Raw genomic sequence first — 23,148 nt, forward strand, 5'->3', positions numbered from 1 at the left:
GCCACGTTAAGCCAAAGTTATGGTTATTTTCGCTGATCCACACAGGAAGCTTTTGCTCCACTGAACTCCTTCCACGCACAGGAGCCTCTGCGTGCGGAAGCTCCCGCGGCGTTGCCTCCCGGTTGAGCGGCGGCAGGAGGATGGCAGTGCGTTGGATCTCCGTGTCAGTCCTTGGTGGTCTTTTAAGATTTTAATTAGCTGATAGCACTCATCGGACATTTCCGACGCAATTGATCTGGCAGCGACGATAATTTCACCGCTTTGATCGTGGAAAATGAGTCCAGGTAGGTATTAGTGGGTGCGGATGTGCGTTATTTGTGTATTTGGATCAGCGCAAAAACGCTCCGTGCAGCGCGTCCCCCATGAGGACCTGCCCGTTCATTAGCCCAGAAACCTTCCTTACTGCTCAGACACTGCATGTCGCTCCGTGTCGCCTTCCTCCCACTCGTGTCTCATTTTTATTTTATTTTTTTTATTATCGTTATACAATCGTGTTATTGTGGGATGCCGGGTGGATTTGATGGCGCAAAGACGGAATGATGTGTCTTTTTTTTTTTTTTTTTTTTTTTTTTTGAGCACTGATGTTGCTCCAGCCCAGCCATGAGCTGACTGCAGAGCATGTAGGCCCGGCATCCTCCAGCAGCAGGAGGCCAGAATAATGACATGTCATGTCCAAAACAACACTGTTAATGGAAGAGAAGGGTTCAAACTGCAGGACAAAGGATCTTCAGGGTGACCGGCATCCTCACCGATCAGCTGTTGTCTTGTTGCTGTGTTGCATCGACTTGTGTGTCTGTCAAGATCCTTGTTGAATTCTTCTTCCTGAATTGTATGGACATGGATGGCCTACATTTCTATTCACCCTCAGTATTGTTGCCTCAAGGAGGTTGTGTTTCTCACTGCGTTTGTTTGCTTCTTTGTTTTGTTTTTGTTTGCTGCAATTTAAAAAAAAAAAAAAAATCATGCAATTTGATCAGTTCTTTGGAGAGGTGGGGGATGGCCAGGGCATGGATGTGTGCATTCGACTGATCATCATCTGAATCCAGGTTTTATTTTTAATTTAATTAAATATTCAGTGTCAGTTACAGGATTTGTGTTTTGTGGTTAAATCATGCAATAATTTGACAAGAATTACTCGATGGCGTTTTTGTAAAATCTGCTAGACATCAAGCTTGGAAGTAATATTCCAGATCTGGTAATCCAAAATGTTGAACCTAATTTATCATTCTAAACACAGTGTGATTTGCATCCACATTCCTCTAAATGTGCATAAATAGCAGCGTGACAAATCACCACTTATGTACCATTACCATGCATGTGCCGTTACCTCAAATGTAGTTTAATCACACATTGTGGATTATAACGTGACATCATCCTCCGTTCTTCATCACTCACTGAAATACATTGAAATCAGGAGGTTAATCTGTGAAATGCAGTCACCATGCCGCTTGCATCTCCCTCATGTTGCCATCATGTGTCCCACACAGGTCAGTCTTCTGGTGGCCTTGTTGTCTTCAACTGCCACGTCTTTGAAATCTTCTCTATCTGCACACAAACAGAAGGTTGTTCAGTCTAAGTGTAGCACGTGAGGACGCCCAGTGTATCCCAGCTGAGCCTCTCTGCTTGCACCAACTCACTGTTTCTATCTTATAATTCACCTGTGTGAGAGAGCATTTAGTTCTAGAGATATACTTGGAGATTTTAGTGTATGCATGTGTTTGTGTGTGTGTGTGTGTGTGTGTAATCTACATTAAGAGAAGGAGTCTTATTTTTGTTCAGTGGCAGAAGCCAAATATCAGGGTCATAACACTGTTAAAGCCTAAAGGTGTTAAAGGCTAATTTAATCCTCCTGTCACTGCAGATGAATGTAGACCGTCAGCCCCAATAAAACATCAGACATTTCAGATCCGTCAGCTGTTGTCATGCAGATGGATAGAAGTAATTCTAACGATTCTGCAAAATGATCGTAGCTGGCTCAAATAATGAGGTTTGGTGGTTACGTAGTACCTGTGACAGGCACATTTAAATGACTACTCTCCCTGAAAATAAGAGATTCGTCCTCATATTGTTTTCCATCAGGGGTGATTTTGCCTCTGTGAAGCCCTCAGAGTCCGTCTTTACAGACAGGTTTCTGGAAAACGCTTAGTTTAGTTCTGAATGTGAACTGAAGTAAATGATGAGGTCAGTCATTTTGATTCCTATCGGTACCTGGCTGTTTGACAATGGTATAATCTTTAAATGATGCTGCTTCCCTAATGTATAAAATTCTGAATATTATATAGCTACAGTTAGCAGTTATGTTTTAGTGTTGATAAATGTGATGATTATTTTTTCAATTAAATAGTTTAATTTATAAAATATTCCAGGGCCTTATTTAATTCTGCATCTACTAGCAGGATAAAACCCAAACAGTCAATTTTGAATCACAGAAGGCAGAATTTTTTTTTTTTAAAAAGTCACATCCAAGAAGCTGAAAGTTAAAAAATTGAAGGAGATTCATTTTCTGTTGATGAACTCAGCCATTCACTGACGAGATCTCTCAGCTCTAAAATGCTCAGTGTTTGACAATAATACCTTGTTACGTCACCCGCACTGAAATGAGTTGTCATTGTCATTGATTCCTAAACACCAGAACTGACCACAATGTCAGAAGTCAACAGGTTTTTGCTCGTTTTTAATTGTGTTATGTTTCTCAGCTCTGGCTGCTTCATCCGTCTGGTTGGCAGGTTGACTGTTGCCCTTGTCCGGTCTGTATTTATGGTGCTGCACGTTATTTAGTTTGCTGACACACGTAAATACAGACAAGCACGATGACATGGCCGGCACAGTTCGAGCTCACTGCAGCTTGAATCATGCAGCTCTCATCTCTCAAAGCTATTGTTCTTACATGCATTCAGATTTGTGTCTGAATTTGTGTCGCCACGCAGATTTTACACTGACTGAACCAGGATTTCATATTCAGAGCGCTGAATATGAATATGAATATAAACCCACCCATCTCTTGATCTTTTTTTTTTTTCTTTTGCAGTAATAATGTGAGATATGTCTGTCTGAAGCACCACTGCATCCAAAATCTGTTTTTAGATTCATTTGTTAGTGGTGGTTTTCTGTTACGGCATGTTCAGGTGCAGCTAGTCAAATATATAATCTAAGATCAGTAATTATAGATGAAAAAAATGCAGGTTTGGATAAATCTTTTGAGACTTTTCTAATCCTTCTTGTGAAATAATTTGTATTTTTGCTTCAATTGGTCTCAAATAGATGTCTTTACAAGACAGTCTTGTAAAGTCTTTCTTTTTGTTGGAAAATCATCTAGAAACCAGAAGACGTTCAAAGGGATCACATGCAAAATATGTGCTGAGCTGCAATACGTTGTGTTTTTTGAGATTGTCATGTGTCATACAAGCTTAAGATCACATGTAAAATACATACAAAATATACTGGATAGTTGTAACTAATAATATAAAATAAAAATATGTCAAGTTCAAGTTGTCCTCAGCTGTGTAATTGTTACAAAACAGTGGAAAAAAATGTCTTGTGAGTTCAAAACACACTGCTGTTCTTTGCCAGGTGCTCCGTCAGCAAAGTTAAGGTTCTGTTATTGTTTAAGATGAGCACGAGGCAATGATTTATGATTGTGTAATTCAGGGAGTATCATTAACAAGGCAGACGTGCTGTCGAGTGTGAGAAGGAGGCGGTTTGAATCTGTGTTTCGCACCGTTCCTGTTGATGATGCTTCCTTTTGCACAGTCGATCTGTAACATGATGCGTCAGCTAACAGGCTGCCACGTGCCTGAACTTTGGAGTAAACAGTGTGGAAGAAACAATGTGCAGTTCAAATGAAATGGTGCAGGGTTTTTTATTTTGTATTTCTTAAGATTAGAGGTTTTCCTTCGTCCTCAATGATGCCAAAATGAACAGGCGCTGTAAATCATGTTTTACACTTTTGGATCGTTCTGCTTTCACAGACAGTACCATCCTCCTGTGGCGTCTCTGTGAACACCTGCCCAGATCGGCTCACTGAAAATGAACAGCTTGACGAATTTCCTTATTTTCTATTGCAGGCTTGAGATCTTTTAAAAAAAAAAAAATCTTGTGCTTTAGAAAGTGTTTGTGGATTTATGATGTCATGTAGTTCTTCCTCTCCAGCCAGTCTCTGGGACAAATGTTTTGAAAATCAGAACAGAGGATTAAACAGCAGCTGATCTACTGGGATTGTATGACATGAACCGATGATGTAATAATTGGAAAGGGAAACTCGTGTCACTCATTATTTCTGTATCAGATTAAGCAGTGGCTATGTACCAGTGGTACGGTGATGGTTTGACTTCCATGACACGCTTATTGTAGAGACTGGGGAGGGATTGTTGTAGTCTTTTTTTTTTTTACAATGTATTTTGTAGCTAGTTAGGCAGCCTGAGGGGTGTTGGCACTACAGGGCTAAGTATTCAGTGGTGAAGTAGAGCAAATAGGCCCTTGTCGTTAAAAGTACTGGATGGATGATGGGGATGGCTATTCCTAGATGATGTCCTGTCATAATATCACTCAGGGAATTATCTGCAGAAGGATGCTGACTAAATTTAGAGCAGGGAAGCATTACAGTAATTTCCGCACTATAAAGCGCACCTTCAATGAATGGCCTATTCTAAAACTTTTTTCAAATATAAGGAGAGCTGGATTATAAGGTGCATTGTCTGTTTATAAGAAAATGAAAGGCTTTTCGGTGCGCCTTATAGTGCAGAAAATACTGTAGTCATTTAACCTGAATGTGGTCATTTTTGGTTGCTTTGGTGAAAAAAAGCAACCAAAAATTGATTTGGTTGCTTTGAACACTAAGCGCATTCAAAGCAACATTTAAGTGTTTTGCTTTGAATGCGCTTAGTGTGATGATAGTTCATTCAGGCTTAACGTCAATCCGAAAATCTCCACAATGTGAGTTACAAACATGTCCACCTGCAGGTGGAAATGGGATAATCCTGCATATAAATAAAGTATATAAGACATTTACCAATATAACACATTTACAAGGAGTGCATCTTTAAATTAGAATTTTACTTGTTGTCTGAAGAAGAGTTGCATATGTGGGAGAAATGTCCTCTTGAGGATATATACTGTATTCAGTAAGAGTGAAAAGATAATTTCCCCAAGAGGGACAATAAAGTTTCTTTCTTTCTTCTTTCTTTCTTGAGTCAGTGTTGCTTTGGACCGCAAGAATCCAAGTTAAAGTCTGGAGAGACACACACATCAAAAGAGTTGGGGTGAAGATTATGGGGAAAGTAGCTCGTTCTACAGCATGATATTGTTCTCAGTTGAATTGTCTGGTTTTCGTTCTTAAAATCTTAGTCAGATTTTCCCGTTTTTGTGTCTTCATTGTTTCGAAACTTATGGATCCATTGTCGGTGTGTGTGTGGGTTTTTTGTTTTGTTTTCTTGTTAGTGGTGGTGGTGTGTGTGTGGGGGGGGGTGTTTATTTTTACCCTGCTTTGTCATTGCCCCTGGCCAGCTGTACCCTTGATGGGGATGGGGAATTGCCTTTTTCCACTGAAAAGTAAAATCAGGCATGTTTTCCATGCCCGTGTGTGTGTGTGTATGTGTGTGTGTGTGTGTGTGTGTGTGTGTGTGTGTGTGTGTGCACGTGCACGTGCATGCGTGCAAAGAGGGATCAGAAGAGGAAATAATAGTGCCGTCTGTGCAGCCATTGAGCGCTCCTTGGAGTGCATTCAGACATAGACTTGACACAGTACCACAGTTGTACATGAAGATCACAGTTAAGCTGAGTCTAAACACCTGACCCTGGCTGTGACCATATATGGCAACACACAGACTGAGGTGGATGCATAAGGTGAAACACAATTTTAAGAGAATTAAAATGAAACCTCTGATATTCTGCAGTTGTTTTTTTTTCACAACACACATCAATGTAAAGAGCAAGCTCGGAATATCTGTCTTCTCCTGCTTTGTCAGAGACCTTCACAGCGTCCTTCCATTTGTGTATGTGTGTGTGTGTGTGTGTATGTGTGTGTGAGAGAGAGAGAGGACAAGAGATAAAATCCCTCCATTTGAATGCACTCTGCTGCATGACTCACACCTTTTACAGTGTGGTCTGGCCACAGTGACACAGCTTAATAATGTATTGCTGAACTTTTTGAAGCTGATTTCTCGCGGCTAACATGTTAATATTGATATTGGTTTCATCTTGTGGTATCCTGTCCCTCCAGATGCTTTCTGGTTGTACCAGAAGTAAATTGTGGTCATTTTTAAAAGACTGCACAACTCTTGAGAACAAGGTTCAGTGTGTGTCTCTCTGCCCCCATGCAGTCATGTGTTATGATTTCCATTCGGCAACAAACCAATTCACCCAGTTTGATCAGTTTTTGCTGAAATGCTGCCAGAATGAGACAAAAGTGTAACTCTGTTTCACTGACAAATTAAAATTTCCAGAATAAAACAAGAAATCAATGACAAAAAAACATCTGCTCTCTCGATCTTAATTATAATGTGGATTTGCAGCAGAACAAACATAATTAAAACTCAGTTCATGGGACCAGTTGAAGATTGGGGTGGAGGTGATTGAATGTCTGTGCTAGGCAGCCTCTATGTCTTTTAAACTGCTTCTCTCTTTAAAGATATGAAGGTGAAAATGTCCACAAGTGTACAAGTAAGTTTGCAAGAGAGAATGGCAATCTGTGAGTCTCCTGATGAGGAGAATATCTGTGACAAACACGGCAGATGCATCATCGCCGGAGGCTCACCCGTCTGTCAGATGATTTTTTTTTTTTTTATCTTAAAGCAAAAGCCACACTCACGTTGTCAGTTCTGAGATTGATGCTGTAAATTCTGGGGGGGGGGGGGGGGGCAGTAGCTCAGTCCTCCAAGTCTTTGAACGGGTACTGAAAGTCGCCGGTTCAAGACCCAGGTGGGCCAAAATATATGTGATAGAGTATTTACTGATCAGTTCACTGTCTATCTGACAGCGACTACACCACTGAGTTCACCTTCATCCTACGCATAGGAACTCAATCAAAAGATAAAACCTTATAATTTATTTCATTCATTGATCAAGCAGCAAATTCTCTAATGTATTACTTCAGTCTGTTTGATACCATTGGATATTTGATGTCTTTTGAAGCTGAGATCTGAAGCTCTGGTAGATTACAGTGGGCAAATTTAGTTTGATGATATATTGACTCATTAATTATCTATGGACGCCTGGTTTCAATCAACTCTTTCTTGATCTATGGCAGGATTGATGATCACTGATCACATTGGCTCCACCGCCAACAAAGTGGCCAATTAGGCATCGGCCAGCCTCACTGAGGAGGGAGGCCGACGGTGAGACTGGGACTCGCTGTGACCACACCCACACCCACACCCACACCGCTTCACCCGTCACCCCATCACCACCACCATGTCGATACCCAGCGGCAGTCCAGAAAGAGAAGGCTCCAGTGGGTGTCTCCCTCTGCTGGAGTGTCCCTCCTCCCCTCTGGGGACGGACCCAGATCCCCCATCAACAGGAAGCCCAGTGCTCAGCCCAGACTCCTCTTCCCATGATGCAGTGCTCTCAGCACCAGCTGCCTCCCCGGCAGATTCAGAGAACCTGAGTCCTGATGAACTGGAGCTGCTCGCTAAACTGGAGGAGCAGAACAGGTGAGTGTTGTCTTCATCATGGCTAACTACTAACTCCTGGAAAGAAAGCAAAGTAGAGGTAGTCCTCAACTTGTGAACACAATTGGTTCCGAGAGGCTGTCTTAAGCTGAATTGTTTGTAAGACATTTCTACCTGTAATTGTGGGTGGCACGGTGGAGCAGTAGGTGGCGCTGTAGCTGTCCAGGTTTGACTCCTTTCTGTGCAAAGTTTTTATGTTCTCTCCGGGTTCTACGGCTTCTTCCCACCTCCAAAATCATGCAGTTTAGCATCGGTCTTGTAAAAATTGTCCGAAGGAGTGCGTGTGTGTGTGTGTGTGTGTGTGTGTGTGTGTGTGTGTGTGTGTGTGTGTGTGTGTGTGTGTGTGTGTGTGTGTGTGAATGGTTGTTGGGCTTTCGTGTGGCTCAGCTGTGCACCGGAGAGGCCGCCAGAATGTCCCCCTGCTTTTCACCCGTAGTCTGCAGAGGTAGGCTCCAGCAACCTGCAAAAAGAAGAAGAAGCGGAAGCAAATAGATTGATGGATGAATCTATCATCGCCATTTGAGGTCATTTAAATTCCATTACTACTCTAAATAAGAATTTATTATTACCTAAGACTTACCAGAAACAATTAGAGGACATGAAAACACATGTACGTCAGTACATGTATTCTGGTTGATGGAGAACAATGTTAAAAAAAAAATATATATATATATATATATATATATAAACCGTAACGGAAGCTGGCAGCCATAAAACTGCAATTTAGTACAGGCAAGAAAAAAAAAAGAGCTGGCATAAACTGAGATGAAAAAACAGATTGTATGCCTGGAGGCAAAGACAGATGATCAGGAGAACTGTTACGGAAGAGAAAATATTTCAGATAAACAATCCTGTGTTTGAAAAGATGAGAGAAGAATTTACACATTGGAATTTTCCTCCCATTTTAAATTTTTCAAACAAATGAATTGCAATATATGTTTTGTCGATGAATTTCAGATACTTGCCAATATCATGTACCACAAATGCCTGACTACTCATTCATGGACAAGTCGGTATTTTCTACGACTGTGCGCAGTTGGATCCAGACCCCTGCTTCCATTCACTCATGGGGTCACGCTTGAATGGAAGCAGGGATTGAGATTCAAGGAAATATTTATTGCACTTTCCCACCTTCAGATCTACTGCAGCAGCGTTTCATGGAAAGAAATTGTGCGACGACAGCATCTTGAATAAAAGTAGAAAGTTGAGCAAGGAGCACATAATGGATGTGACAGATGCTTTGTCATGCAGGAGAATGAACATTCAGTCACAAGGCGTTGCTGAGGATGCATTTGAATCAGCTGTCTCTACTCCTGTCTGACTCAACATGCATCACTTTTTTTGAATGGCCCTTTTAGTTTTTATCAAATGCATGTTCGAGTTCCTCCTCAGGTGAAATAATTAATAATGAGCCATTTGCTTGATTTTCCTTTGAACCCATCGATCCCGCAATTAGTCTGTGTGTGGAAAAAAGAAAAAGATAGTACTGATTCCAGTAATTTACCGAGGACTTCACCTCAACAACTATATCAGGGAAATACTTGTACTCAAATAATATATTTTGGATGTTTTTAAATGCTGCAATCACATTGATTTACAAGAATAAGTCATATCATGCTGTAAGCTATCTTGTCTTGTTGAAGGTGTATTTCAGAATCAACCAAGTTTGTGTATTCAAACAAAGAATCTGATTCCAGTTGAACTTGGCTCAAAATGTACAAGGTGTTGGGAAAAGAAGAGAGAAAAAAAAAGATCAGATTTGCAGAACATGAGCAGTGTGGTTAACACTAAGCTTTAGAAAAACAGTGAAATGAGGTAGATGATCTAGCAGTAGTATAAATTGGAGAATTGCAAAAATATATGCATGAGTTATTGCACTGTTTTATGTCATAAAGTTGCACTCCAACTGTTCAGGAATTCATCAGAGACGGCCTGAGGAAAGAAGCCGTCCCAGGATCAGGTGGTTTAACACAATGGGTTCTGTATCACCAACCAGAGGGGAGGACTTTGAAAAGATTGTGACTTTTTCCACTACCGAAAACTTTTCCTTTAAAAAATGTGACATTCTGAAGATTGCAAGTATTAAGAATAGATTGTGAGCTCATGTTGATAATGTGGCACTTTACAGTATTTAATACAAAGTAATGATTGGGGTGGAAAAACAACTGTTAATCAATCCATTAATCAATGTTTCTTGATAACAGCGATCTCATTTCATCCAGCGCCATACAATATAATCCATTGTGAAGCTTTTATGTCATTTTGATGTTTGTAATAACTTTGTTTGCATAGCATTTGTCAAACATTAAATGTAGCTCAAAGTGCTTTATGTCAAATCATTAATAATCTAGATCAAACAAGTCTGGCATGAAGAATGGAACGCAACAGGAGGAGTTAAAACGACAAGAACAGTAAAGCAAAGGAATCAGGCAACAAAATCAATGAAGAGCCACGGGAGGGAGTCAGGGCTTCATTTTCCTATGCATTCACAAGTCATTTTGGTTTAATGGCATTCCATGTTTGTTTGTTTTTCAGTTGGCACCAGAAATACTTCTTCTCTCTTCCCCTTATATTCACCGTTCTCAGAAATCCGCCTGATTTCCGCCTGACTCGCCGTCATTTCTTCGTGCTTTTTATAAAAATCAGTTCAGGATCAAGGATAATATCTGAATAAGTAATAATCTGTTATCACTATTCAAGGATATAGTTTAATCCCTGGATTAGATAAAGTTTAATCACACACAAGAACCCAAAATTCTCTGTAGTTCAAAAGAAAAAAAGAAAAAAGTGATATGGTATGTGATATGTGTAGACATGAGCATAATGCCTCACAATCCGTCGTCTCCGCATCACGTTTCAGCAGATGAGTCAAAGTACGGAGACGCAAGAGTCAAATGGCTTAAAAGGATCGGACATTTAGCCCAAAATGGGACTGAACCTCAAACCCTGTAGAGAACTAGGGTCCCTGTAATCACATCATCTCTGCCGTCCTGCTGCCCCAGACCAAAAGTCATTTTTTTCACCTGCAAACAAAGGGTTCTGACATATGAGATGAGACAAATATTAACAAAGTGCCTCCTGGCGTCTCTTTAACAGCTGTGATCGGCTCCAGCTTCCCGTGACCCGCTACGGCGGATAAAGCGGTTCAGAAGATGAATGAATGAATGAGTGATAGTTTTGATCAACAACTTTATTAAAGACTTAATGTATCCTGTCATGACTCCTAATACTCATCCTAACTCCCCAGTGTGTACAATATCATTAAGACAAATGAGCTCAACCTGGTAATCATGTTTGTTCTGTCAGAACAATCAATTATAATTTAATCATCAGCAATAATAAGCAATGTCCGAGTATGACCCCGTTTAAAAAGCGGTACAAACACGTGGTTTTCAACGGGTACAGGAGGGAAGAAGGGCTTCAACAATCAGGTGTTGTCGTAAATGATTTATGTATTGGTTTATTTAACTACATAAATATAAATATGTTTGATTTATTCTTTTTCTGTTTTTGTATATATATATATGTTTTGAGATTATTGATTGTTAACCAAGAAGTTGAAAAGGGGTATGTTTACATAAGTTTATGCTTCACCATACTCCTTTTTGCACATATGGAAATCATTGTTTTGACTATTGTTATTCTTGTTTTGTGTACTTCCAATGGTCATGTTTATTTTTTCTGCTCAGTCTGTTTTGTTGTTTTACTACCACATGTACAAAATTTAAAAAAAAAAACCCCATACATCCATTCAAAATCATCCCATCCTGGTTAACTCTCGATCTTTACAGGTTACTGGAGGCCGATTCCAAGTCGATGCGTTCGATGAGCGGTTCACGGCGCAACAGCGGCTCGTCGCTGGTGTCCAGCTCCTCGGCCTCCTCCAACCTGTCACACCTGGAGGAGGACACCTGGATCCTGTGGGGGCGCATCGTCAATGAGTGGGAAGAGTGGAGACGCAAGAAGGACAAACTCCTGAAGGTGTGGAAAATTGAAAAATGAATGATTGTTTTGTCAAATGCAGCATTTTCTTCCAAATATGTCACTCACTGTATTGCGCTTTTAAATTAACACATAGCTTAAATAAGAATTATTAACCTTCTCTTCTCATTTTTAACAACTTGTCAGTTTCAGAGAGCATTTACTGGTTTGGAGCGACACAGGAAAAAAAAAAAAAGACTGACTAATTTTGAAGCAGAGGCTGCACAATATATAATTTCAGCACAAGTGTCACATTGTTCACATGAATAATAGTCATTACAGCAGACGTGCAGTGCAGCTAAGCCAAACTGACTCAACAACTTTGACCTTTTGTTTTGCTGCCTGATAAAAAGGGAAAGCATTTGTGCTTCGGATTCTCCGTAACTTGATCCTCGAGCGAATTGTCTGATCTAACATCATGTGGTCTACTTCCACTTTAACAGATATTGAACTTGTATTATAAATCACCAGGCACGATTAACTGGGAGTCCTCGCCATTTAAAACTATCATTAAAGTTGTAGAATGATTTTATGCTTTCCAAATAAAAGTTATTCAAGTCTCCTGTTGGAAAATTGTTGGATTCTGTAATATCTTATTAAGGAACCCAGAACTGTAAAAAATAAAAATAAAAAAAAGGCTATTAATCTGTCCAATATTTAAATTAATGACATCCCGCAGCAGCTGAACTTTACATCATCGAGGCGTTTAATCTGTTAGTAGGATAGTTGTGTGTGGTCTTGATACGATTCTCTTGATCCGGTCCTCTGTTCCTACTGGTGTCCGTTTGTCCCCTTTATGATAAAAATAGAAAACCTCGGGGAAGAGAAGATGCTTGGAGGCACATAACAAGAAAAGAGACTTTTGAAGAACACGAGTGGGCGTGAAACTGTTGTAGAGTAATACATCATAACGTAGAGTGTGTGGCTGTGATTCTGAAACAATATTAGATTATCACTTTAAATATATCTTGTCATCGTTCCCTAAATTACCTCTCCCATCCCATCTGTTTGTTCTTGCGAGCGGTCCTCTTAAATAACGTCAACCTCTCCACTTGTTTTTTTTTTTTTCCTTCAGGAGCTGATAAGAAAAGGCATCCCTCATCATTTCCGGGCTATCGTCTGGCAGCTGCTGGGTAACGCTACCGACATGCCGGTGAAGAACCAGTACTCTGAGCTGCTCAAGATGTCGTCTCCCTGTGAGAAGCTCATCCGCCGGGACATCGCTCGCACCTACCCTGAGCACGAGTTCTTCAAAGGCCAGGACAGCCTGGGTCAGGAAGTCCTGTTCAACGTCATGAAGGTGGGAAATTAAATAATATATTGAGTGATGAGGGATCCAAATGATGTTTACACGGGGCCAGGGACATCTGCCACTGCTTTTGATTTTTTACTCACTGTATCCTATCTGATTAGTTTGGCTTTCAGTAACAGTCCTATAAATACTGTATGTTTATCTCTCCTGAGGGGGCCAGGTGTACAGAAATGAGCAAACCTAAAGAAATAATTCCTTTTTATTTCCTATCTCACAAGTAGTGATGTGACGTTTCGTATCGAGGCTTCAAAGCGTGTGCCGAGTCGGGGAGGGGCCGTTTCCGCGAAGCGTGCATCCAGGCTTTGCTTCATTTGGAGGGAGGGGTCGGAAACGATGGCGTCTGAAGCCTCGCTGCTGATACGAGCCAGACAAAGTGGCGTATTAATTACGCCACATTAAGAAACCTGACATTAAAAACTGATTGAATTAATTACGAGTGGAGCACTCAGTTCAAACAGGGCGGATTATTTCCTGATCTGATATTTGAAGTAGATATTTAAGCTCCGATGTCGTCTTCTTTTATTACTTAAATATTATTTCGATCGATCGTTAGTCCAGTCGGAGGTGAGGCGCAGCTATTTGCTGCTGCACAGAGTGTCCTAAATGATTTTAACCAGTTTTTAATGTCAGGTTGCTCATTTATTTGCAAATTCAACTCGTAGAACTTAGAAGCTTCAAAGCCTCAATACGAAACGTCACGTCACTAGTTATTGGGTGTCTTTTGTCAACCAAATGAACTGTACATGTAACAAAAATGGGGCCAAACTGTGAAAACACTTGTAATTCATAGCTGACCTAGCAGCAACCTACTGAAATACTTGACTTTAATGGAAGATAAAATACACTGTAACATAAATAAATTAGAATATACTAAACTAATAATAATTAACATGGGAGGATAGAAACATATTAGTGGTAAGGACAGACTGGCTCATGTTCCAACCCCGGGATCAGGCGTGAAGACCTGTTTTTGTGTTGCACAGTCAGTTTCTTTATGAAGTAAAAATGAATAAAGATATCAACGATTGAATCGGGAGTCCACCTTATTGCTACAAAGTCCTGTATTTTGCACGTGTCAGGCTGATTGTTACTTTCTTAATGTCATTTTGTCAATGAGAAAGGGGATCTGCTGCTTGCAGCCATAGAATCCAACACGTTAATCATCAGCGCATCATTTGTGTTCCCTGGTCGCTCAGCCACGCAGGAAATGAAATGGCTTCTGGTGACTAGTCTGGTCAGGATTACAGATATCATCACTACTGCTGTCTCTGAATACAGCATGTAGCAAATGCGGTGTGTGTGTGTGTGTGTGTGTGTGTCTTTTTGTCTCAGGCGTACTCTTTGGTGGATCGAGAAGTGGGCTACTGCCAAGGCAGCGCTTTCATTGTGGGCCTACTGCTCATGCAGGTAATGATGAAATATTTTGTGAAGATTATCCATAAATAATTAATTATGGGAATGTTTTGCCATCATATCTGTCCAGAGCTTTTAATCAAAATAGAGATTTCTAGAGGTCATCAGTGAACATAGGAGTCAAAGTAGAATGAACTGTTCAGCAGTCTGAATGAAATCTAATGGGGCAACCTCCCCTCCAGATGCCTGAGGAGGAGGCGTTTTGTGTGTTTGTGCGTCTGATGCAGGACTACCGTCTGCGGGAGCTGTTCAAACCCAGCATGGCCGAGCTAGGACTCTGCATCTACCAGTTTGAATATCTGCTACAGGTAAAGAGGAAGAAACAAGACAGTCAGGAAACGATCCATCCACGTCCAACATTTAGGCCTGCAGTTTAATAGCCATCCACATGGGGGCAGCACATCCTTTATTTGTATTTCCAATGCATCACCTTCTGTTTATGCATTCTTTGACTGTATTGCAGTGATATATTGACTATAAAATCTTTTTTTTTTTTAATCCCAGGAGCAACTTCCAGAGCTGAATGTCCATTTTCGATCGCAGAGTTTCCACACATCCATGTATGCGTCATCCTGGTTCCTCACCCTTTTCCTCACCTTCCTCCCTCTGCCTGTCGCCACACGCATTTTTGATATTTTCATGTATGAGGTAGGAAACATTGTGAATAAGTCTTTTAAGGTATTTGAGGTTGAATTTGACTCTGTGGTTTTGGTTCTGTTCATTTTATAAAATGAAATACATCATGTGACGTGCAGGGCCTAGAGATTATCTTCCGTGTGGGCCTGGCCATCCTGCAGTACAACCAGACTGACCTCATTCAGCTGGACATGGAGGGCATGTCGCAGGTGAGTGGAACCAGTTATGTAATAGTTTTATACAGAGCAATTTATTCTACATTTGACTTTCCCTTTAGCACACAATGTTCCCGACAGATGGCTGTTTGATGGCCAATTCACCTGAATCGCATGTTTTTTGGCGACGGGGAGAAGCCACAGAACCCACACAGACACCGGGAGAACGTGCAAAGTCCGCACAGAGCGGGACTCGACCCATATTTTAAAGTGGAAATAATAAGTCAAAGTCATTAATAATAAGTCATTAATAATAAGTCATTAATACTCTAACTACTAAAAAGTACTATTCCCTAAGACTTACACAATAATAGGACAAAAACAACACATAATGGTCATTTCGCGTTAAGTCCTCAATTATTCATTACATTTAAAAAAAAAAAAAAAAAGAAATACACGGAAAAAGAAAAATCAAGTTTCTGTCATTTCACTCAACTTTACATCAGTCCGCCTCAAATATCGAACTCTTAATATCACAAAAAAACCATTAAAAGCACATAATACAATGATTTTGATCAGTTTTTTTAATTGCATCCAACAACAGCCGGAGTCAGCTGTTGATGCTGACGGTCCACTGTACAGCGCCGCAGCATGTAGCTTGCCTCTAGAGCAAAGGAAAAGGAGAGGGAGGGAGGAGATATTGTCGATGAAGAAACAAAACACACTCAGGGCGGCTGGAAAGGCAGCCTGCTTGCTCAGGTGCCGAAAGTATAGATTACACAACATTGATCCAAAAACAACCAAACTAATCAATATTGTGGTCAGTACAAAAGGACTATTAAAACATTAGCATACAGTTACAGCCTGCTGGCTCAGAGGAACTGCTTCGTGACTGATAAACATTTAAGTGTATAGCATGTGCCTGTAGTGCCACAAGAAAAAGTTTTTTACAATTTTTATTCAAATATCATCAGAGAGTCAGATCAGATTTTGAAATTATACTTAAAATAATGACCATATCCTCAGAATTCTCTCTGTTTTCTCATTATTTATTCTGAATCCAACCATTTAATTACTTGAGCGATGGTTGTGAGATGTCTGAAACACCAATTAACAAATAATTCTTCTGGATGTTGAGCTACAGTTCAGGGCTTTTGTGGGGTAAATATAAACGATTGAGCACAAGCGACTGAAAAGTTAGCTTTAACTAAAATTGTGCACTACCTGTAGAAAACTACACAAGATCAGTCACAACAAGTAAGCACTGTTTCATTTGAAAATGTGAAACTAATGTGGGAGATCGTGACTTAACATGAAGCTTTTGTGCAAGATGGAAATGCATTGGTGTCACGTCATGTTCAGGTAACATGGGAATTATCAGTTCTCACTTATGAAAACGATTCTCAACATTCAGCTTTAAGTCACGAACATGAGAGTCATTTCCTATTGTCAGGTTTTTGTCTCACATAAAAATAACGTCACTATTCAGACAAAATGTAGTTCAGGTTCAACCTGAGTGAGAAATGAGTATTTCTGATGTCCATCCATATACATTACACTTTAACTAAACATCGAACGGCAGTGGCTCAGCGGTATATGTACGTACATATATGGTTAACCGCCCATCTGCACTATATGGAAATGTTTTTTTTCTGCTTGCTCATCAAATGTTGTGAATTGAGTCTATTTTCTGTCTTGACTTCTCTAATCTTGCTTTGTCAGCATTTCCAGAAGGTTATACCCCACCAGTTCGACAGCTGCCCCGACAAGCTGATTCTCAGGGCCTACCAGGTTAAATACAACCCCAAGAGGATGAAGAAGTAAGAACACTCCTAACTCAATCTACAAGTAGTGAGACTATCACCGCGTCATTACTGTAGTAACTACATTTTTGCAGTCATGTAATTATCTACACAACCAATCAATGTTGCTCAACATCCAGGTTCATAATCCTGTTTTTCCTGTCTTTTAAATTTTTTTTAATAAGACTTGAGAAAGAATATACCACAATCAAGAATAAAGAAATGGAGGAACAGATTGAAATCAAGGTGTGTTAAAGAGCTTTTATGGATTTGTGCACGATGTGGGTATCACAACTTTTTTTATTGAGATATAAAGAAGTGGACAGACCACATAAATGTTCCTTAACTTTTTTCCCTCTTCAGAGGCTACGGACAGAAAACAGGCTGTTGAAGCAGAGGATTGAGACTCTGGAAAAGGTAAACCATGGCTTTCATTTCTGAATAAATGCCAAAATAAATCAGGTTTAGGCGCCATCACTGAGATAAATCGTTCAGATTGCTCAGTGGAGGACTATTACCGTTCTGATCTAGTTACAGTAAGGAGATGATGCTGCGACGTTGAATTTGTAAACTCATTTTCTGTTGTCGTTTCCTGAGGATTTTAATTTGTGCCATGCGTATGTGTGGGTTTGTGGTTTTGGATGTTTGTATTTGTTTCAGATGTTCTCTCTGCTCCACTTCGCTGTTGAAAAATGCACCATTTTGACTCTTTTTCCTCCTCTCTGAAATAGATCAATAATCTCACCGCTGCCTTTTTTCCCCCTGCAAACATTACATTTGACTCCTCAACCATGATCCATTTTCTGTCTTTTCCTTGAATTTCCTCCTGGGTTTTGTGGTGGTTTATCCTCAATGGTTTCTCCACTGTCTTTCTCTTTCTCTTTTTTTATCATCCTCTTGTTCCTCTTCTTTGCTGCTCTATAGGAGAGTGCTGCTCTGGCAGACAGACTTATACAGGTAGAGTAAAGTAAACCTCCTTCCCACTGCCCTCTGCGTCCTCCTCACTATTTCTAATCCTCCTTTCTGCTCTCCTGCATTTCCTCTATTCCTCGACTTAACAATAATCATCCTAAATTGCATGAAAGCATATCGTTTACATGTCATGTCCATCCAGTTCCCCAGACCATCCCGTAATTCCTGAATGCATGTACGGTTTGTCCGTGATCTGTGAAATGTGGCATGTAAATTATTATTTTATTTTTGCTAATACTAATACTTTTTTTTTTTTTAAATTCACAGTTCCTAAAGCCATAAATTCTGTCTAAATTTCTAAATTGTTGGAAATGTAGTTATTTGATTTGTTGGTGTTTGTATACAAAATCTGAAATTAGCAACCAGGGGATGGTTAGCGTAGCTCATTAAGACAAGAAACAAGGGAACCAGCCACCCTCTCTAGCATTTTTGAATTTCTGCTTTCTTGCTTTTGGAAGCCAGATTGTTTTTCTCTCCTATTGTTGATCCTTATGCTAATTCAGCTGCTATGGTCGTTATATACGGAGCTTAACATGCAACAGGAAAATAATAACAGGTGTTTCAAACAGCTGAGCTTACTCCATGAAAAAAATAAACAAATTTACCATGTTTTAAAAATAGTTCATTATGTGCATTGCACCAGGAAGCACTACTCACCCTCAAGCATAATGATATCCGATTCTATCTATTACCAGAAATATTTTTTTTCTGATTTTTTTTTTTTATTTAATTTTTTTATGTGATCAGCATTTTCATCGTGCAAACTGCACAGCTGATCTCGAACCCTGTCCTGCTCGGGCTTCTTGTTCCCAGGGTCAGGTTACGAGGGCACAGGAAGCAGAGGAGAACTACGTGATCAAGCGGGAGCTGGCAGTGGTGAGGCAGCAATGCAGCACGGCCAGCGAGAGCCTGGAGAAAGCGCAGGACACCATCAGGGAGTTGCAGCAACAGAAGGTGAGCACCGACATGAATGTCTGTGGTCATTCCAGCAGTGAAGACATACATGACGAAAAATGATCATTCAATCTTGTCACATTTCTCAACTGTAAAATGTATTCCATTTTATATTTTATAGTATGATGCTTGGAGGATGAATTAAATTGGATTTTTTTTTAAAAAAGTCTTATGTACGGAGATTAGAAATGAGTTACTGTCAGTGATTTTTCTTTATGGACTCCTGCAGCTGCAATCAAGTTAGAAACGCAAGTTTCAAAATGACTTTTCCACCACTGCTAACCAAGAAAAGATGGGTCGGATGTCTCAATCATGCACTGCATGCAGACGTGTGCCATTTATTGCTTATTTAGGTTTTTATACGGGTTTATTCAAGACCCACAAACTCAAACTGATGTCATAGTGACAGTCAATTTTATTCCAGCTCAGACGTCTTGCCTCCCACCTCCCACCAGAGTTTACACACCTCCACAGCCTCTCTTTGATCACCAAGACTAAGAAGTCCATAATTACAAATCAAAGCTCCTATACTCACGCTATGTACTTGCCCACTTTTTTAGCTTACGTATTTTGCGTGGTTGGAAATGATTCTTTCCACTCTTCTATTTTAATGTGGTGACTTTGAAATGCACTGTTGTGTTTGATTATCTGTCGTCTCACATTTTGGTCAGGAGTGTGATACTTCACTCACACTAGATGATTATCTATTTTAAAGTTATTTCACCAAGTCAGTCAAAGAAATGATATATTGCTTTGGAATAAACATTGTTTTTGATATGTTTTATTTGTGGTTCGTGGTTTTGTTTGCAACATGCAACAAATGCAAGAAAAGGCAATCAGTCACATCATCAAGCATCACTGTTTAATACTACTGCTGTCTGTTTCAGTACACAGATCAGTTTGTGAACAATCTGCAGACCCAGCTGGAGCAATCTCGACTGCATGAGGCCGAACTGCTGGGAGCGCTGAAGGAAATGCAAGACAAGGTCCTGGACTTGGAGAAGGTACACCAAGAAACGCATTTTAGCATCGGAGGGAGGGTGCGATGAGATGAGCGACAACAGCAGACAGATGTGAATGTGTTTAACTTTTTTTTTTTTACTGTAAACTGATCACTAAAATTGTGAAATTTATCTCGAATGAATTCTGAAGCACCAGGCATCAGGATGCAACTGTATTTTGTGTTTCAGGCTTCTATCATAATGTCAGTACCCCTTTAAATATGTTGAGGTTTTTGGGGTTTCTTTCGCAGGTTTTATAAATTTTATCATACATTTTAAATTAACATGGCTGCTAACCTGTGAGTTTGTCATTTTAAAGAATAAATGTGACATTTTGTCGTTGTAGAGGAGCAGTTGCTTGCCGGATGAGAACAACATGGCGGCCTTGCAGGAGGAGGTAAAACAGATGAAGCTGAGGGAGCTGGAGACATTGCGCTCCTTCAGAGAAATGCAGGACAGCGTCACTGAGCTAAACCAACGCTGGCAGGTAATGCACACCAGGTTTAAACCACCTCTCAGTGCAGGTTAATGTATTCTAGCTTTACGTTTACACTTTTGCTATCTGTGTTTCTTCAGCATCACATGTCCCGTAGTAACAGCAGCACAGGTGGTGGGGGTGGCCACTGGAAGGAATCCCCGAAGAAGAACGCCATGAACGAGCTGCAGGATAAACTTATGTCGATCAGGCTAAGGGAAGCTCAGGCTCAGGCTGAGCTCCGAGAGGTCAAACTCAAAGCCCTGCAGCTGGAGAGCCAGGTCAGACACAATGTCGGTCGTAGAGGGTGTAGAAAAGGTACAAGAACATTAATGCCAGAGGAGTTTTATATCAAGTATTTCATTGGAGATAGTGGTTAACATTTAATTTATTATGAGTCAAATAAGAATTTGTGAGAGTTCGTCTCACTCTCTTGCTTCATGTATTTCCGTATTCCTTTTATTTACATCTAGATCCAGATCCACAGCAAGCTGATTGGTCGCAATGAGCAGGAACGCTCCGCCCTGCAGGACCGACTCCAGATGCTGACCAATCAGAACAAAGCTCTCCAGGCACAGCTCAGCGAGATGAAAAGAAAGCAGGCCGAGTCTGACTGCAAGGTTTGTATGAAGAACAGAATTGCACTGGAGAATCTGTGGAAATGAAGGCTGATGTGTTCTGAAAATACAAAAGTGAGACGCTAATATCCTAAAGGAAAAATAACAGGAATGAAATAAATCAAACAAGGATTAAAAATGGGAAGGAAGATTTTGTTAATAATTGAAATAATAGAATAATAATAGAAGTGAATAAAAATTTGCAAAGATATCTGAGATAAACGCAGCCTCGTAATGAATTCTGAGTGTCCTGAAAAGCATGGAATTAGACACAGCTGGAATTAGAACAAAGTATATGATGCTTCATCAATAGCCATCAATGAACTTCTCTCTGTCACTTTGTTCCACAGTGTTCATGTATTTAGCAGCACACACTTCTTTGTTTCATACTCCCTCCCTTCTCCCATCCACACAGAGTAAAGAGGATGTGATGGCGGTGCGACTGAGGGAAGCAGACAGCATCGCTGCCATGGCTGAACTCAGGCAGAAGATTGCTGAGCTGGAGATACAGGTGTGTGTGCGCTTGCGAGTCAAACAAACTGTTTTCATGTAGGCATCGACACCTTGGTGAGGATGACTCCCTCAACAATATTGTAATATTAAAGAGTGTGTGTTCCAGAAGGAGGAAGGGCTGATCCAGGGCCAGCTGAACCACTCAGACTCCAGACAGTACATCAGCAAGCTCCGGGACCAGATCGCTGAGCTCAAGAATGAGGTTGGTCTCACACACACACACACACACACACACACACACACACACACACACTGCAATATTTACTGAATTTCACAAGAAATGTTGAACAATTAACCTCTGACATGTAAATATTGCATCTAAATAAAATAGCACTAGAGTAAAAACAAATGATAACATGTACAGTAATTCAATGACATAAATACTGTTGAAAAAATTAAGAAATGACATTTGGCTCTGGTTAATTGTGAAAATATTTTTTGTTAGTTTGGAAAAATCAATAACTCATTTTACATTTAAAAAAATATAATTGTAATTGATGATTGCAAAATATGAATTGCAGCCGTACTATCAGGCTGTTTTCTTTGTTTCTCACCGATGACAGCCAACTTTTCGAACATAGCGCAGCTGAAGAAACCATACATTGTAGACACGAGCAAATTAAGTAAAGGTCTTTGGTTGAAAATACAGCTATAGCCTTTGGAGAAGTGCTGCAAAGAAAACACACTGCAAAAGCCACAACACAGGAAATGTTTCCAGAGAGCGCATTACAGCACTTGTTTTAAGGGTCGTATAATGAAAAGCAGATTTTTTTCAGGTCTCTACATATACATGGTGATCCTCTCTAACCCTGCCAACTCCTAGAATCTGGAAAACAATTGACTTTAATGTCTAGAAAACCATCCAGGAGTCGACAAATGTCCTAATTGATTTCTCGCCCATTGTGACGGAGCGACAGGAGTTGAAAGTTGCTCACAACCTGTCGAAGTCAGCTTGCATTTGGCTAACTAGTTAGTTCTGCTTTGGTCTGTTTATGTGCAGCCTGTCTGTCTGTGTGTATGTGAGCGCGTGTGTGTGGATGTCCTCATCATCATAGCGAACACACACACACACCACATACGCCACGTTTTTTAAATATTATTTACAGTTGCTTATGACCATGATCATTAAAACGAGTATAATATGGAACCTTTAAACAGTGTATTCAATGCAAGAAAAGAATTAGAAACTTAACGTCCTGATTCATAATCCCAGTTATTTATAGAGGAAACTGCCCATTAATAAACAGAAACGCTGACCTGCTTGAATCCAGCGGTACTTTTGCAGGATGGTTTGTGTCCAATCCTCTGTTTGAAGTGTTGTTTGTGCCACAATCTCTCTACAGGCACAGCATCATGATTTGTAGGTATTTCAGAACATACAAATAGTACAGTAACTTTATTGTAAAGTAAATGTTTATTTGTGATATAGCTGACAAATGCTGTACTATGCAATTCAGCTGCTGAGGTCTGTTTCAAATTGGTGTGTGGTTTTATTACACATACAGACACGCAGTGATTATACTGCAGATGTGTGTAGGTAGATATTCCACAGCTTTTCTACTCACCATCAACGTAAATGTCATAGAGGAGACACCACTTCTACCCAGAGACCACTGTTTCCCCCCTAAAGACCTGCATGAACTTCAGTTC

General features: G+C 40.2%; 1 protein-coding gene and 1 long non-coding RNA gene across 3 annotated transcripts in view; one reads left to right on the plus strand and one right to left on the minus strand.

Annotated features, from left to right (window-relative positions):
* Positions 1–23,148, plus strand: part of evi5l (ecotropic viral integration site 5 like) — a 25,481-nt gene continuing 2,333 nt past the window's right edge. The window contains exons 1-19 of one of the 2 annotated variants that reach the window (XM_068322700.1): positions 1–284; positions 7,244–7,649; positions 11,459–11,648; positions 12,724–12,948; positions 14,293–14,367; positions 14,556–14,681; positions 14,878–15,021; positions 15,129–15,218; positions 16,887–16,984; positions 17,152–17,212; positions 17,330–17,383; positions 17,891–17,923; positions 18,752–18,892; positions 19,780–19,896; positions 20,240–20,380; positions 20,470–20,649; positions 20,842–20,988; positions 21,401–21,496; positions 21,605–21,700. In XM_068322700.1, the coding sequence (XP_068178801.1) occupies positions 7,408–7,649; positions 11,459–11,648; positions 12,724–12,948; positions 14,293–14,367; positions 14,556–14,681; positions 14,878–15,021; positions 15,129–15,218; positions 16,887–16,984; positions 17,152–17,212; positions 17,330–17,383; positions 17,891–17,923; positions 18,752–18,892; positions 19,780–19,896; positions 20,240–20,380; positions 20,470–20,649; positions 20,842–20,988; positions 21,401–21,496; positions 21,605–21,700 (2,256 nt within the window). In that variant the 5' untranslated portion in view covers positions 1–284; positions 7,244–7,407. The remainder of the gene's footprint in view (positions 285–7,243; positions 7,650–11,458; positions 11,649–12,723; positions 12,949–14,292; positions 14,368–14,555; positions 14,682–14,877; positions 15,022–15,128; positions 15,219–16,886; positions 16,985–17,151; positions 17,213–17,329; positions 17,384–17,890; positions 17,924–18,751; positions 18,893–19,779; positions 19,897–20,239; positions 20,381–20,469; positions 20,650–20,841; positions 20,989–21,400; positions 21,497–21,604; positions 21,701–23,148) is intronic. The other variant, XM_068322701.1, reaches the window with a different exon arrangement.
* LOC137600850 (uncharacterized) overlaps positions 20,912–23,148 on the minus strand; it is an 8,146-nt gene continuing 5,909 nt past the window's right edge. The window contains exon 3 of the long non-coding RNA XR_011036990.1: positions 20,912–21,046. This is a non-coding gene — a long non-coding RNA (uncharacterized lncRNA). The remainder of the gene's footprint in view (positions 21,047–23,148) is intronic.

The sequence above is a fragment of the Antennarius striatus genome, chromosome 8 (genome assembly GCF_040054535.1).
Source record: "Antennarius striatus isolate MH-2024 chromosome 8, ASM4005453v1, whole genome shotgun sequence".
Classification (NCBI taxonomy): Eukaryota; Metazoa; Chordata; class Actinopteri; order Lophiiformes; family Antennariidae; genus Antennarius; species Antennarius striatus.